This window comes from Tetranychus urticae, chromosome 2 (assembly GCF_039701765.1).
Source record: "Tetranychus urticae isolate SD_2017Ah chromosome 2, NJAU_TeUrti_SD_1.0, whole genome shotgun sequence".
Taxonomy (NCBI): Eukaryota; Metazoa; Arthropoda; class Arachnida; order Trombidiformes; family Tetranychidae; genus Tetranychus; species Tetranychus urticae.
Window position 1 is genome coordinate 22,354,488 of NC_142959.1, and position 17,343 is coordinate 22,371,830.

Here is a 17,343-nt window from a genome sequence, read left to right on the forward strand (position 1 = left end):
GATATAATGTTTTCAGTGATAAAAGTAAAAAAGTTTTAATAATAACTTTGATGATCATTTTGATATGTATGAATCGACTAAAATGTCCATTGAGATTTGATATGAAAAATGATTTTGTGAAAAGTTTTGATTTTCAACTGAAAAAGTTGATAAAAGTTAAATTAAATATTGATCCAAGGTAAAAATTGTGAATCCATTTTGTCAACTGTTTGTTCAAAACAAAGCCTACAAAATGATAATAAATGACTTTAAATTTAAAACTGATGATTGTTATCCCAATAGGAAGACTGGGAGGGAAAATTGTTTCACTTGGACTTTTCTATTTCGACAAATTGTCTTATTTTACTGAGAATCTGATCTTCATCTTTCGGTGATGATGATTATGATGATCGAAAAGGAAAAGTAAAAAAGAAAAATGTATTTTCTAAATTTTAGAGACTCAAAGGTTCTCTCTTCAACTGGTTTAAACAGATACGAGAATCTTACTGGTTCATTTACTATATATCACTTTGATACTGTCTTTTGGGATAAAACACATTTTACTCCTCCTTTTATAGGGCTTTCATAACAAATCATCTTCATCATCAACTCTTTACAAATTCATTCATCATCATCATCATTACTCAATCTATAAAAAAAATTCTTCTGATATTAAAAAAGTGATTTACTAAAGTGTAAAGATATTTTTCGCCTTCAAAATTTCAATTTTTTATCTTCTAATATTGCAGGGAAAAAAACACATCATTAAGATTGTTCATTATGAACATAATGGGTATCGTGAAGATGATGAAGAGAGATGTACAGAGAAACGATGGTGAAGAGTAAAAGATGAAATTGAATCAATTGTTAGACGGACAAAAAGGTTATTGTGAAGTAACGTTTGATGCACAATGAGAGACTCCTTAGGTTTAACTGTGCATCCTGTTAGGCTAGTCAAGTAAGTTGACTGCAAATCAAGACAAAACTCGTTTCTTTGAATTTCCAAATCAAACCTTTTCGATCAAACCTCATGGCTCATGGTTAAAAAATTCATGTTCATTAGAAATATAAAGACGAAGAGGATGATCAAAATCATGCTAAAGTGTTGGTAATATTCATGACAAAGATAATAAAGAACAAGAAGTGAAGATTGTTTGTAAACAAAGGCTTTGATCAAGTCTTTTTTGATGGGACAAGAGTGACTTTGTTAGGTTAAAGAATTGCCTTCTTTGGCCTCATCAGTCTGGTTGCGATCATAAGTATAGAAATGCTGAATGATGAAGATTATGATATCGCATTTTGCCCAGGTTCAAGTAAATGATCATTAAAAGGTGATTAAGTTACCCTTGAGCTTAGCCTGTTTCTCCTCCTAAATCATTTAAAATAACAAATGTCGTCATTTTCATCGTTTTTTTCAAATTTTTTTCTTGCTTCTGAATTTTCTTTTCACTCTTTTCATCATTTTTTTTCTTCCACATCCCCAAAGGATTAATACATTGTCTTGATAATTGTGCACATATAAATGACCTGACTTGAACCAGTTTCACCAAACATGAATGCTCATAATTGGGCAATAAAATGACTGACGAAAACATTAACTTGATTGTTTCCCATTCAATGTGCTTTTGTTATCCTCCAAGTTGATATATACTTCACTCCCAAGAGTTTTCCCATTTATTTGTATTACAATTCATTCTTGCTTCCTTACCTTTTCTTTGGACTCGATAAACATTTGGCAAAGTGAAAAATCAGTGAAATGCTTATAACTTTCAATATTTGCTATTAAAGTGATCAAATTTTTGACCTTGTTTGATGATGAGTGATTGAAATGATGAACAGTGAAAATGATGAAATGAAGAGGAAAAAATAGGTGGCAAAAGGTGAAGATCATTCATTGCAAGATTACCTCTCCATGACCATATCAACAAGATGAAATTGAGTCAAACAATATTTACTCCTTTTTTTTGCTTTCCACTTTACTCTGTATTAATATCATTCATTCAGCATTTTGTTTTGCAAAGTAAAAGTGAACAATCGGAAGAAGAAGAAGATGAAGAAGATAAAATTTCTCAATCAAGCTTGTAATCGAAATTAACTTTCTCTTTTTGGTCTCTTGATTGTTCACCTTTACAGTTTCCTTACACCATTGTCTTCCCACTCACTTGCTCTATGGCAAATATTCATGTGTAAATGCACCTTTAAATGATTGGAAGATTTGAGGAAACAAATTCACTGTATCAACATCATTCTTCCGTTACCTCAAAATCATTCATTGTTAAACTAGGCATTCCAATACGCACAATCTTATCCCAACTAACCCAGAAAACCCAAGGTTAACCAAGCTTCATATTTTATTATTATGATAGAGAGGAACAAGGAAAGAGAGTAAATTTTAGTTGACCGAATAGCAAATTGTCTGTAACCATTGGACCTTCTAACTTTATTTCAACCACTTCAACCTAACCTTGACCCTCTCATTATTCAACTGATAGCATCAGGTTGAGTTAAAGTTTTTCACAGGTTTACAGGTTTGCATGATTTACTCTCAACATTTTATCCCATTATTATTGTACCAAGAAAATGATGCCAATTTAAGCAACTTTATTGACCATGCTGTTGATTATTTTATCATCAAAGTTTATTCAATCCTAATCGACAAAAAGACACATTTTCATAGCAAAATCTTCAACTCGAAACCTTTACTCAAAAACACTGTTAAAGTGATTTCCTCCTGAACATCAAATCACTAGAAACTGCTTCAAATCAAAGGCTAATCTTGATCTGGTTTCTTACATTACATTGTATCTTGATTAGAAAAGACTTGATCTTGAAACAAATTCAACTCAAAGTCGAAAGTCGATTTGATTCTAATAAATTTTCACCTTAAGTTGAGTCTGGAGTTGAGTTTCAATTTAAACGAAAAGCTGTTTAAAATCATTTCCATTCATTGAAATGGCAAAGGTGGAAAATGTTTCTTTGATTGTTTCGTCAACTTGTTGTATTGTTTGATTAATTGTTTCGATGTAATAAGAACTGTACATTTGATGCTTTTTCTGGTTCGTATGTTATTGGTGATTGTGATTGGAAAAAGCAACTCAAAATGAGAATGAAATTGAATTTGAAAAGGTTTGATGCAAAGGTTGATATGGTTCATTTTAACCTAATGGATGTTGCTCTTGGAATGATCAAGATTAAGATTGAAGTGAAAATAAAAAGTAACATGCAAATTGCATTACCACAAGAGGGTGAACTGGATAAAACATATTTTATTGACTGGGTAAAGTAATGAAAGTGAAAAGCATCATCATTATCATCTTGTTTATCATCATTCTTAGCTTTTCAAAGCTCACATGTAGGTGATGAGGAAAGTTGAATGGGCTTTTTGAGGGGATAATCTCATCACTTTATTTAATCGTAAATTGATTTAGGTAAACATTGAAGTAAACACGAAAATGGCAAGTTGTAAAGAGATTTGATCAGTTATCTGTTCGGTAATTCAATATGTATTTATTATTGCTATTATTATCATTATTGGTTACACTCTTGTAACAATCAAAAAAGGAGAGTAAAATAAGGGAGTGAAAATTGTTAACTTGCAACAAAGATACATGTTTGAGCGCCATTATTAAATGTAATCCAATCAATCAAAAGTGCTATTTACAATTTTTTATATTCAATTTAATTTAATTGACTAGAATGGTGATGGTCAATGTTAATTTTATTGGTTCAAGTCCGCCTTCATCATTTAGGAATCTTTCACTGATTTGAACATCTTTCTTTGTTAATGTTTAATATCATGTTTGCATGTACAACCCATTTTCAATGGGCAACAGTATTTTCAGCTTTTGTGTATCAAAGTGAAAGTCAATCTCATTTGGAGTATTGATATCAATTTAAATTAAATTGTTGCAATTTATTCTTTCATTTGTTGTTTCTTCAATTGTTAACCTTATTTAATTGTCCCTCTCTTTTGAAAAGCTAAAGATCTTAATTAGAAGATGACCCCTTTCTTGTTCCTTTTTCCCTCTCAATTTATTTCTAGTCTTTTTAATATCTCTTGTTAACAGTTAGATTTAATTGTGTTTTTCTCATCTTGTTCAACGTAATTCCTCGATTGTAATGGTTATAAGTCACTTGTTAATTGTGGGATTACCAGTGTTATTGAAAGAAGATTTATTCGGATTAAGTTGGTCTTTTTAAAACCAATGGATTCAAAGTGTCTTTATCGTCTGCTTTTCCTCCATTTTCCTGGTTCCCACCCAACATCAAAAGTTATTGTTTTAAGCCTGTTTTTAGATGGTTAATTGTTAATGATATCCGACCAGAGGTGATTTGGATAGTATTTTAAAGGTGATAGAAGTCTATTTAAGCATCAAGCCATTATTTTCCATCTTTCGGTTGTTTCTCTAGGATGTTTCATGGTGCTCGTCCAGATTGTCAAAAGAAAGCAATCTCAAATGATTTGATTGCTTTTAATGATGACCATCATTATAATTATCAAGATGTTCATTAATGAACTATCAATTATGCAATAATAATGAAATGTTATTTTTGTTTTGTATGGACACAAAGTTAATTAGCCATTTGTTTGGGAAAAAAAGTTGACCCTTGAAAGCTATTAAGCAACAACAAAAAACAATCTTTTTTTACTTCAAATTTTTTCATACCCATCACATAAACTGGGAGTGATTTTACGTTGCATATTTATGCATGTTTATTGGGTGATATTATGCATTTGCGTGAGATTCAACTTCAATCTCATGGTTGCCATATATTGATATAATGTATAATGTTGAAGTCAACTGTTAAATGTAAGTATTTGGTGCTTCTGAGAGAAGAAACAAAACAAAAAGCTGAAAAAAGAAGATGAAAATCATTGCCTTCACTATTAATAATGTTATCTTTTTTATCCTTTCTTTCAGTTTACCATGATAATTGTGATATAAAAGAAAGAGAATCGCAAAGACAAGGAAGGAAAAGATGATGATTATGATGGAGACGACGATGATGATTATAAGACAAGAATAGTTGAAAGCAAATTTGCATGAATTAACCGGATCGATGGATTCAGTTGTTGCTCAATGGAGAAAAAGGCCAAATCTAAGTGAGAAAAAAATTGACTAAAAAGTTGCCCATTATTTTCACAACAAAGTGTGTAACCTTTTGCGTTAGTTGAAGTCACAGTAATAGACAAAACTTATCGATTGATTGGTATAAAAAAAAGTGGAGTAGAAATAGAAAGTAAATTATTATTATTCAATGTACAGTTCAATGAGTGTTTGGTGGCTTTATTATTATTATTATATGTACATTGTATAACAGAGTGAGAAGGAACTAGACTTGGATCGAGAGAAAGATGATGATGAGGAAGATGAGAGAAACGATTCACTCGAATGAAAATGAAACCGATTAAATGTTAATATGAATGGGCACCAGGCAAGAGGCAGATGATTTCTTCGCTCTATCATTCTTTCCTCCTCATCTTTTTCTCATCTTTCTTTATCATATTCCTTCATTCATTCCATTCTATGTATACACCAGACATTATCATTTGACTTTTTAGATTTAACAACTCAAAAAATAGGTTACTCCAACGTCGTTATAGCTCTTCTAAAAGACTAATCACCATTCAATTATGCTTATTATTAGCTTTTTTGGTTACTCATTTTGTTTTTGAAAATTTTTTGTGCTTTTTGATTCAATTTCATTTCTCATGAAGATTTTACTTGTTTGGTAATGGAGAAAGATTTATTGGTTCATGTGCTTGTGTCAAAAGTCTAAATCATGGAACTAATTTTACTATTGAATAGCTATTTCTCATAATAATCATTCAATGTTGAGTCAATCTTTCTCACTTTTTCTTCATTTCATACCAACATTGTATGCATCATGAACCATTTCAAATTGCAATGAATAAAAAGAGATAACTGAACCAATGTTGATGTAAAATGAAGAAAAAAAGAGAAACAAGTAAAAGTAAATTGCATTCTTAAATGAGCATGAAATGAAATCGAAATGTAATCAATCACATGGCAATTTCACCAATTAGAATGGTAAAGTTATTGTAAAATCATAAATGGATTCATCGTCGTCTTCATCATTACTGGCAACATCCATAATCATACAAGATGAACCTGTTACCAAGCTGTTTTGACCTGATCACTTGTATCGTGATATAATTGTGAAAGCCTCAACTAATCATGTTGAAAACAACAGATTGGATTACAAGTAAGTGTTAGACACAATTAGGAGACTACTTGAAAGCCAAATTAATATACTTTTAATGTGTATTTAGGTTTACCAATGAAATCACATTGTCAGATTAAACTGATTCCCTAAATGATTCAACCAGTGAGAGAGACACAAAAGCCAAGACAATAAGGGATGAGGATAGATGGTTCTCTTCTGTAACAATGTTATCATTATTTCTATTAGTTTTTGATTCTCCTTCTGTTATCAAATGTTCTGATTGTTATTTTCAGTTCTTTCCCTTTCTCTTTCACCGTTTTTTCCTCTCTCTCAAAATTGATGATTCCTTCGGGAATCATTCTGAGTTAGGGTCAAAACAAGTCAACCCAATATAAGGCGACAAAACGCCCAATAACTTTAATAATGATAATCACAAAATGTTAATCCAATGAATGTAATTCATTTCAACTCTCTCTCTCCCTTTTTAATGACCAATATCTGTAATTTTATATCGATTTGAGTCTATCTTGATAGTTATACAAAAAAGTTATTATTTTACCTCAAGAGAGTTGAAGATTATGCTGATGATTATGATGATGATTTTTTTCTGCTTACTGATGGTTATGATGAAAAATAGACGGAAATGAGAAAAATGAGTAAAAATATCGATGAAGGGAATACACATTTATATTGTCATTATTATATTATTGTCCAATGATGATAATTGTTATTTGGTTTCATTAGTGTTATTATTATGGTTTGTCATATTCATATGTATATACATTTTCATTGTTATTTGTTATTATGTTTATACAAATAGAGTCCAAAATGTATTGGATAATAATATCAAATGTTAATGATAATGACAGACAAATATCATAATAATGTATTAATAATGATCAACTCATCAGAATGCGAATAGTTTTTGTATATTGAAATAATCTAATAACTGACATTGGGATTGGCTTTTTTGCTTGATAATGACGAAAACTAATGTTGTTTCGATGCTGATGATCATTTATTTGCCCATTTTTTGTCCAACTTAATTTACTTTTATACAATTTGTGCAAATACAATTGTTTAAAAAAATCTAATCTTTTTTATATTCTTCTTCTTCTTCTGCTTCTTCACCTCTCTTTAGACATCGAAATATCAACAGAAATTGTTTATCAACATGAAAACAGTTAACATGTGGCCTTGGATTGTACAGAAATAATGTTAAACTGATTATACGACCCAATGAACCAATTAATACCAATCAATTTAACTGTTGAAACCAACTGAAAGCCAATTCATCTCTTTTTTTTGGTAAGCTTTGCCTTTCAAATCTCGTCATTTGCTTTAACCTTTTCTTCTGCTTCCATTTTTACCAGTAAATCAAATTAATTGTTTTCTTTTGCATCTCTTTCAGTGCATCTTTCCATCATCTGGTTATCAGGAAAAGAATGATTTATTCATAAATTGGATTCTCAACTCACAAATGGTCATCATAATTAACACGCAAATTGATCGCAGATTCAAGTTGGAGTAATAATCATAGAGACCAAACAAAATGTCAACCAATCTCATGATGTTTCTCATGATGTCTACTCTTAATTGTAACCAATGCTTAGCCAGTTGATATGTTGATATCAATTAATGTTAGGGTAATAAGGTTAACGATAAGATTTTTGTTAGACACACATAAGACAAGGTAATCAGAATGAAGTACCACTTTGAAGATTCAGTTTTAGCTTGTTTTCCTCTCCTTAGTGCCTCTAATGGTTCCTTATGTTAATGTTGATAATGTTGATGATGATGACAGTAAAAATTTAAAGTCAAGTTGGAAGCATCATCTTACTCGGTTTGTTCATTAGGATTGGTGTGATTTGATCTTGTCTAGAGTCAAATTAAATGCAAAGTATCTCTTAAAAATAGTTTAATGTAGTTACTCTGCTTGGTTTAACCTAACTAACTGTATATTTTCACTGATTAACGATAAGAAATGAACAACAACTAACTGAAAGAGAAAAAGAAAGAAATTTCTTCTTATTTCTTGTATTTATTTTCCTCCTCATCAACATTATCATCATCATCTTATTTTGCTCGAGAAAAAGAAAGAAAAAAGAGAAAAGCAAAACTCCATTGAGGTCAGAGATCGAGAGATAATTTTGTGTGACAACAAAAGCTTATTTACATCGCCAATCCTTTTTATAACTTTACATTACAATTATCATGAGTATCATTTGTTGGTTTCAATTCAACTTTTCAACCTTATCTGCATCAGCAAGTACTAAGTATCATGTTTCTCTATCAATTGTGAATCAATTGAAGGAAAAAAGAATTTGATACCTTTACGTGCTTAGATAAGCACCTTACCATAGACACTAAACCTCACTCTTTACCTGATCATTCTGATAACAATGTCAACACACAGATTAACCTGAAGACTGAAGAGAAGCAAAAATTTCAAATTGTTTCCATTTTCAGCCAAAAAATCCTTCCCCTTCACCTTCAACATTACAAGTGTTTACTAACCTTTAAACTTTTCCTGATTTCTTGTTTCAGAATTGAAAATGTCATTAAAGCTCATCATTCCCATGAGATTCAATTTGAACTGCCTGTTACTTGCCTGATAACTCGTGGTTTGTCATTTTTTTTAACTCAACTTTTCCTTTTCTCTTCTCTCATTGTTCTTTCTATATTGTTTGATTGTAAATGATTGATGTTACTTTGCACATCACTTGGTTCATTAAAAATTGCAATCTTTTTTCAGCCAAAATCGCTTTTCCTACGTTTTTTCACTTTAATCATTACGTTTTTTTTCTCCTGGCTCTTCTATGAACAATTCTTGTTGAACATTATTTCATTTCATCAAAGAACTCAGATTTATCTTCATTAAACTTTTTTTTGGAAACGAGAAAAAAATTGAACCTAAACAGCTTTTTTCCTCAACTTTTCAACATTAAATTTCAACAGTTTCATCGTTAATTTATCAGCCTTCCATGCAAGTATTAATAGTTTCATTTTTTATCGTAAAGCAAAGAAAAAACATTAATATGAATTTGCAATTTAATATTTGCTTATCTTTTACTTTTCATCTTGTGTTTTACATTTTCAATAAGCTATCAAGTTCATCTTGGAATCGAGTCAAAATGAGCAAATCAGATAAGTTTGAATGAAAGTAGCAGCTGGAAAAAATGAATCCAAACTGACTAATTAACAGAAGCTCAATTTTCATGCAAATATTTGATTCGACAAAAAGTCTCATATTCTGCCTGAAATAGTGAGAAAAAAGGCCAGAAAAAATCAAAAATGCATTCGATTCCAAGTTTCGTGCCTTCTGACGAACAAAATATTTCGAAGTCATTATTTCGACCAGACAGTAAAACAATTATATCGATTAATTTCCGATCAAAGTTGATTTGATTAACTTCTAGACATTGAATCGACTGACAAGACTTGAGTCAACCTCAATGTCAATGGAAGTTAATTTGTTTTGATTTTAATGGACATTAAATTTTTAATTTTCCTTCCGGAGGATTTCGGTGAAGATTGACTCGAGATTAATCTCGACCTGACCTGCTTCCGTCATTTAACGGTATTAATCACCATCGTTATCCTGTGTCATTAAGGGTAAAGAACGGGGACAATTTTAGTGAACCTTTTAATGAAAAGTTGAATTTAAATATTAAACCTTCAATGGAAGTTTAAAGATGAAACAAAGAAAAGGTAATGCAAGGTTGAGTGAATATGAAGAAGATAACGATGAGATCGGAAGTGGGTTAACTGAAGGCAGCTAATAAGGTGTGCTTACTAATAATCTTACAAGTGTCACGTTCCAGTCACACACAGAGAGCGAGGAGAGTTTCAAATGATACCAATGATTAAAGTTCCCATAGATTAAAGAGACTGAAAGGAAGAGCATCAAGTCCAGTGTCAAACAAGTACAAGTATAATGATGATGATAAAAATTAGCAACAGACAATGAATGTAAGAAAAAGGTTCTTCCGGTAAGATTTATTTTACCTTTTTTTTATCTTCTCTTGTAGTTTCCCTCTGCCAGTTGCTTCCGAAGGCGATCATAGCAAGTATATAATATAATAATTGTTACAAGAAGAAGCAACAAGAGCAACTTTAAAATAGTATAATTTTCATCATAAATATCATCATCTTCAACTTGCATAACAATAAACACCCGAAGTAGAGAGGAAAAGAAAGCCGTTCAAAAGTGATTCGCACTGATACACTTTACTCTCTTTTTTCCTTCTCTTTTTTTCTCTTTCTTCCGGTTGCCATTTTGCATGATGATCATCATCATGATGACAACATTTCTCTTTCTTCTCTCAAAGATACAAATCAACTTATTCTAAGTAAGTCACCTTTGCACTTATAACTTTATCTTCTTGCTTCTTCTTCTTCTTCTCATGACAAGATATTCAATTAGATGTTCAACTTGTCAGACTGAAAGCTGCCTCGTTGCACACACATCTTAAGTCAATTGAACTTTCTTGTTACTCAGTTTCCTGTCAACATGATAAAAGGTAAAAAACCCCAAAGAATAATGTTCATTAAAACAATTGTTTTGCTGAAGGAAAAAGGCAAAAATGTTCATTTCGCGGTGAGGAAAAAAGTAAAAGAAAATTATTCCAAAAATAATTACTTTTAATTGTAGCCAAACAAAACAAACAAAACATTTTTAAAGGTAAAACGATCAATATTGTCAACAATTGTTGATACATTTTGCTCTGGAACTTTCAAGCAACCAAAATTCACAAAATTGAAAAAAGTCAAAAAATGAAATAGAAAACTTTAAAATTAATTTCTTCCAATAAATTGGATTGAAGCTCGAAACAACATTCAAAGATTTTTCCAATTTGATCTTCGTTCGAATTTCGATAACATTAGAAAATCTACTTATTCAGTGACTATTACCGATATTATGAACTGAACTCACTTAATAAGCTTCCGATATTGAATTTGAGTCCGATTGTTATTCAACAAAAAAGATGGCTTTGAAAAGTGAATCTTCAAAGGTTAAAAATTGTCTTTACTATTATTTCGCGATTAACTTTAGCTTTGCTGAAATGAGATTTAATTTGAAGCTGAATTTTGACCGAGAAATGATGAAACTTGGAAAGTTTTAATTTTGGGAAATAAAGTTTTTGAAAGAGAAAATGTTTTGAAAAAAGTTTTTATTTTGATAAAAAAAACTTTCAAAATGAAAGTTGATCTGTTAAATGTTTCCAAATGGTTAGGTTTTTTGGTTGAACCAGTAGATTGGTTCAGAAGAGAAACATGGGATTCAGGGATTGAAAACAATTAGATAAGAGAGGAAAGAGAAAAGGGAAGAAGAAGAAGAAAGTTTACAATTAAACACCCGTGAGGAATAAAATACTCATTTGTTGTTGCCCCAAATTTTGTGTGTTTTGTGTTCCAACTGTCTTTTGACTTTTGCGTCGGGTCAAAGTTAATATTACAATGTTGCTTTTGCTGCCCAAATCCTGATCATCATCATCATCATTTACAGCATCATCTTGGTTATCATCTTAAGATGCATTTTTAATGAACAATCAATAGCCACACGTGTGACCCTTTCAAATTGAGTGAATCTTTGTGTTAAATAAAAATGGCTCGAGTCATCACATGAGAAGAAAGAGAGAGAGAAAGATTCATAGCGAATGATGAGAATCGCACAAAAGATGAAATTGTGAGTGAGATGATGATATGGACCAATAAGCATTTCTTAACACGTGAGCAGCATCATCTGTATCATCATCATCATCATCAAGAAGAAAGAAAAGAAGAGAGAAAAAAAGGATTTCCATTTTTAGTCATTTTCCGTTTCTTTCCATGACCAGTGGCTTTTCAGTTTTTTGCATCTTTACTGTTCCATCTCCAGACAGAACTTTACTCAAAACAAAACAAAAACAAATTCAGAAGAATCTCCGATGCAAAAGAGCTTTTCTCTTGATGAGTGACTAAATGTTTACCAGAGACTTTGTGACAATTTTACATAATTAAATATATATTTTTATACATTTATATTTATATTTATCAAATAATAATAATTTGTCCAATAACTTTTGCTTGTTGCATCTTTTTGTTTTGTTTTCAGTTAACATTGCAAACTCAAGCCCAAGTTCAACTTTTCCCTTTTTTTGGTTTCTATCAATTTCCATGTTTTTGATTCTAATGGTGATGAAGATGATTAACAGATTAATGAAAAGGGTTGGACATTATATAAAAGGAGGGAAGAAGAAGAAAAAATACAAAATGAACTTTGCAGTGAAGATGATTTTGGAAGCGTGCTAAGGGTCAAGGTGTGTCAAGAAGGTAAATGAGTTTGAAGAAAATATTTGCCAACAATTTGTTTCTAATAATTTCATTAATAATACTAATTTTGTTTATCAAATTTCAGATTTTCTTCATTCTCCTGTTTACCTTTTTGATTTACAAACAGCTTTGGTGTGCATGATGAACAAGCAAACAAAAAACAAATGAATACAAAAAAAAGGTGTTTGATGAAGGGTGAGAGATGAAGGATGATTAATATAAATTTTTTGGTGATTTTGTGAGTTTTGGTTTAACGCCTTCTGATATCAATTAGATTTACTTTCAATATATTTATCCAGTTGATCAATTGGGTTTGAGTGAGAATTAAAAATTAAGAAAAGGATAAAAAGGATTAATCGAAATAATAATAATGATAATAATAATAATATAATCAATAAGTAATAATAATGTAATAATATTATTGTTGAACCTTGAGACAAGGTGATGATGATGATGGTAGGGATGATGATGCCAAAAGACTAATGGTTCAGGTTGTGAGTGCTCTTGTGATGAGTCCAAGAGATGTTGAATCGTGTTAATGTTTTGTTTTGAGTTTTTTTAATCGGTTGCTGCGTTCATTGCCAGGAAATCTTTATGGGAATATGAGCATTATTCTGAGCTGGAGGTTGGACTGTTGTAGGTGGATTGCCATAAGTATAATTTGGGTAAGCATAAGCTGCTTGATGATATGCTGCATAATACTCGCTTGGAGTCGCCGGAGTTGCATTTGGTGGTGTCACTGAGGCTGAACCTATAAGAAAAATGTTAATCATTAATAATTGTTCAATTGATGAGTTTAATGGTTAAGGAGGAGATTCATTGATTTTATAACATTTCACCATTTACTTTGTTTTTCAACGTTTGTTTTTGTGGTCAAAACCTTTTTGCCATTTTTTTCAAGTTTTGCCAAGAAAATGAAATTTCAATATTTCAACCTTTTCTTCAACAATAAATGGAAAGAAGAAGAAGAAGCTTTTTTGCATTGAATGTAACCGGAAGATGAAGATGATTATGGATGAACAAATGCTATGGAGAAACTATTTATTTGAGCAAAAATATAGATGCATTTTTGGGTTGCTTTTGGTGATGATGATGAGGAAAGAAATAATGAAAAAAAGATGAGCAGAATAGCTTTCAAGATCGATGAAAGTGAATGAAACTCAGACTTGAATTATAGACTAACTTGCTTTTTCTCTGTCTCTTCAACTTTATTTTTGTCTTGCGATTATTATCATCATCATAGTTGATGATCTGAAGTATGAAAAGATTGCCAAAATTCTGGAATGATTGTTGATGAAAAAAGTACGAAATGAAGAGAAAGAAAATTGCAGAAGAATGAGATAAATCAATGAATATGTATTAATTTCAATGGAGTCAATTAATGATTTCTTTCATGACGATGATTCGAGTGATTATCATGATAATGGTAAAGGATTGATGGATGACAAGTGTAAAGACTAAAAATGAAATTCTTCTTCTTCTTTTTTCTTCTTTTTTGTTGAAAGGATGAAATAAAGAAAGTTTCTCTCTCATCTTTAGGTTTCATGTTATTCAGAATGAATGAACTTGCCTTGATATGAAATGGTTGTTGTTGTTGCATTTGAAACACTTGTACTGGAATTATTTGCATTTGCATTTGCTAGGTAATAGTGCTGGGCCGATGCTGGTTGTAATAAAGTAAATTCAGAGGCAGTGGAACCGATGATTGAAGTCTTTCCTGGACTCAAACTGCCGCCCGTTAATTCAACTAGAAATTCATGGAATCACAAATTTCAAAGAGAAGAAGAGAAAGGAAAAGAGCGAAAAGAGTTTAACATTAGACTCGACAAGAGTAAAGGTTATATTTATTTAGATGTAAATTCAGACAAAGACTTGTTCATCTGTAATTGATTGTTCAATTGATGTCGAGCAAAAGGAAAACTTGAATTTTGAGAATTTTCAGATTTTCTAAAGATAAACAATTCTCAATTGAACAATCACTTTGGGTTAGAAGGGTTAGAGTGTGTTAAGGGAATCAAGGGAAATGCAAGGTACAGCAGCGACCCATCACCATGTTATTCAATTTTTTTTCATGATTTTTATATTCTTTCGAAAGTGTCAAATGCAAAGCTCATTATTAGCAAACCCTTCACCAACAACAAAAATGAGAAAAACAAGGAAACTTTAAATGAAACCCGAAAAACCAGGAAAGCGAAATGAGGAAAGGTTTGATTTTCAAGGGATTCCGACAAGATTAAAGATGAATGTTAACCCATTTTGAGTAGTTTCATGATTGACTTTCATCGTCTGAATTGTTTAAATGATGGATTTTGCATTTCGAGTGTTAAAAGTTGCCAAACAGATTCTTTGAATTTCTGTTGAAGAATTGGCAGCCAAGAAACACTCATGGAAATGAGAGAAAAGGAAAAGGCCGCAAGAGTGAAAATTGTTCAACATGATCAACTTGATGATGTTCATGACGTTGATGAGAAGAAAAACATTTCTCTTTTTTATCTTGCAATTGATTAATAAGAAACTTTAGACTTTGAAAAATCAAGTTTCATCTTTTGTTGCATCAAGAAGCTGAGTGATGAGTAAAATTGAATTTCAAGTTGAACTTTTTTTCTTTGCTCGTTGCAATGATAAATGCTTTTCGTACACTTGATTGAACAATTTTCACCTTTAATTGCAACCTTTTCTTGATTTAAACGTTTAATGTTAAGGAAAGCTGTAACCGACAATTTAGTTTAAATTATCATGTTTTGCCAGTTTCATTTTCAACTCGACTTTGTTCACATTTTGCATTCACTTTTTTTCTGCACTGCAGTAAACAATCATTGACAATGATAATGAATAATGATTATAATCAATGGAGATTGTCATTAACGGAAACGCCAGTGTTGCTACTGCTCAAGGTGAGTATTGTTATCGTTTAAAGTGAATGAAATGAGAAAAAAAAGAAACTATTTTCACCCGGTTTTTCCAGTTTCCCTTTTCACTCTTCGTTTAAAGACGTTACAGACTTTTCTTTCATCTTGCGATCTACACTTTTTTTATCTTCATCATCTTCGCCTTTTCTTTCAATCTGTTTTATCAAAATTTCTCAAATCAAAAGAAGGTAAAAAAGTGGAGAAAAGAAAAAAAAGAAGAAAAAACAGCTTTTCTCTTGGAAATTGTCGTTTAATGGTCGTCAACGAAAGGATTTCCGTAGGCGTTGAAATTTGGTGTTGAAAAAAAGTCTCAAGTCTACTTGATAATTACAAGAGTATAATATCTTACATCCAACACTTATCTCAAGGTAAGGAAAGAAAGGTTATGAAATTGTCTAAAGAGACTGGAAATTGATTGGATCAGTTGAGATAAACTGTGAAAAGTCTGTGATAATTAAACTATCGTCTGGTTGAGTCAGCTTTACGTCTGACTATTCAAAGTTCAATCCTAAGTTTGAAGGTTAGATTAGGTTAGATTAGGTTAGGTTAGATTAACTTGCTTAATGCAAGTTAAACGAATGACTAAAGTTGATCCTAATAAACTTTATACTCATTGGGTGAGCAAAAATGACATAAGATGTTAATCTTGTAAAGTGATTATCTCTCGACTCAATGTTCATTGGTCGTTCAACCTCTCCATTGGCCACAAAACTGATGAGATGCATCAAAAGGTTAAAACAATGAACATATGAGTTGATTTGATTCTAATATTTCTTTCACTTGAATAGCATTTTAAAGCAAACATTTGTTATTTGCAACTGTACAACATTTAGAGTTGAAAGTGTTATTGTTGTAAAACAATATGGTTCTGATAAATGATGGATAGGGAACAACAAAGAGTAGAGGCTGTCAGAAGAGTAAAATTGTGATAAGAAAATGATTATGTGAAAGGTTTGAAAGGAATGGCAATGAAGATGAAGACAGGGCTTGGGTGGAAGATGATGTCGCCCGATGAAGATAAAGTTAAGTAGCAGCACACGCCTATGTCATTTTTGCTGTCGATTCTCATGTAGACAGGGAAACTTTTTTTCTTCTCTTTCAAGATAAAGTTGAGACTTGAGGAATGAGAATGATGATGATGATGATGATGAAGGGTGGGGCTCATTCAACCGGAAACGATATTTTCACTAACATTGTATTGTTCAGTTTGACTTTTTATTTGGGAAACTTGCAAGAGCTTCTTAACAGGCAAAGCAATATTCACCTAACTTTATTCATCTTCACCATTCAGCTAATAATAATACACTTTGCCTTTTATCATAATAATAATACAAGTTATCATCATCATCATCATCATCATCATAATCATAATCATCATTTTCTTGTACATTTAACTCAAGGTTATCATTATTTCCTATCAACAACAACAATAACAACAATGATGATAATATTGATGTTTTTGATGAGAAATGAAAAGAAGAAGCAAAATAAATATTTTTGTTCAACATTGACTTTTGATGAGAAAATTATTTCTTCAAATTGTTCAGAGATGCTGAAAATGCTCCAATTAAAGGTCAACTTGGTTTCATCTTTAATCTTGTCTTGAGGAACTTATCCATGTTCATGGGATTTGAAATTAATTTAGGTGAAAGTTGTTAGTCGAGAGAAGAGAAAATTTTTTCGTTACATCGATTCTTACCCAATGAAGATGCAGAGGTTGGTGGAGTGTATAAGGTTGTTGTTTCATAATGTTGCTGTTGAGGCTGTTGATGAGGATGACTTTGACCTGAAGGGTCACCATTTTCATTTACTAGGCCATAACCTGTGCCTGGATTGGCTCCAGTGCTCCAAATGTTATAGAGATCATTGCTACCATTAAGACTGTCAAAGTAAATAAAAAAGGTTAGATTTATTCAAAGTGGACTTAAAATTTAGTTCCAATCGTTTTTAC

The 17,343-nt window shown here is 31.2% G+C and overlaps 1 protein-coding gene and 1 long non-coding RNA gene across 9 annotated transcripts in view; one reads left to right on the forward strand and one right to left on the reverse strand.

Annotated features, from left to right (window-relative positions):
• Positions 1–3,983: 3,983 nt before the first annotated feature.
• On the forward strand, positions 3,984–8,929 carry LOC107369020 (uncharacterized). 6 transcript variants are annotated; one of them, XR_016198341.1, is made up of 5 exons: positions 3,984–4,790; positions 4,902–6,207; positions 6,275–6,386; positions 7,310–7,476; positions 7,580–8,929. It is a non-coding gene; the product is annotated as an uncharacterized LOC107369020 (long non-coding RNA). The 6 variants fall into 6 exon arrangements; XR_001570242.3 differs by lacking the exon at positions 6,275–6,386 and having other exon boundaries at positions 7,580–7,861; positions 8,716–8,929; XR_003083455.2 differs by lacking the exon at positions 6,275–6,386 and having other exon boundaries at positions 7,580–7,814; positions 8,716–8,929.
• A 2,396-nt stretch (positions 8,930–11,325) lies between these two features.
• The window catches only part of LOC107368991 (uncharacterized), a 44,780-nt gene continuing 38,762 nt past the window's right edge, over positions 11,326–17,343 (reverse strand). For 2 of the 3 annotated variants that reach the window (XM_015936904.3, XM_015936906.3), the window contains 3 exons: positions 17,092–17,273; positions 14,054–14,230; positions 11,326–13,234 (listed from right to left, as the gene is read on the reverse strand). In XM_015936904.3, coding sequence (XP_015792390.1) covers positions 13,059–13,234; positions 14,054–14,230; positions 17,092–17,273 — 535 coding nt within the window. In that variant the 3' untranslated portion in view covers positions 11,326–13,058. The remainder of the gene's footprint in view (positions 13,235–14,053; positions 14,231–17,091; positions 17,274–17,343) is intronic. The other variant, XM_015936905.3, reaches the window with a different exon arrangement.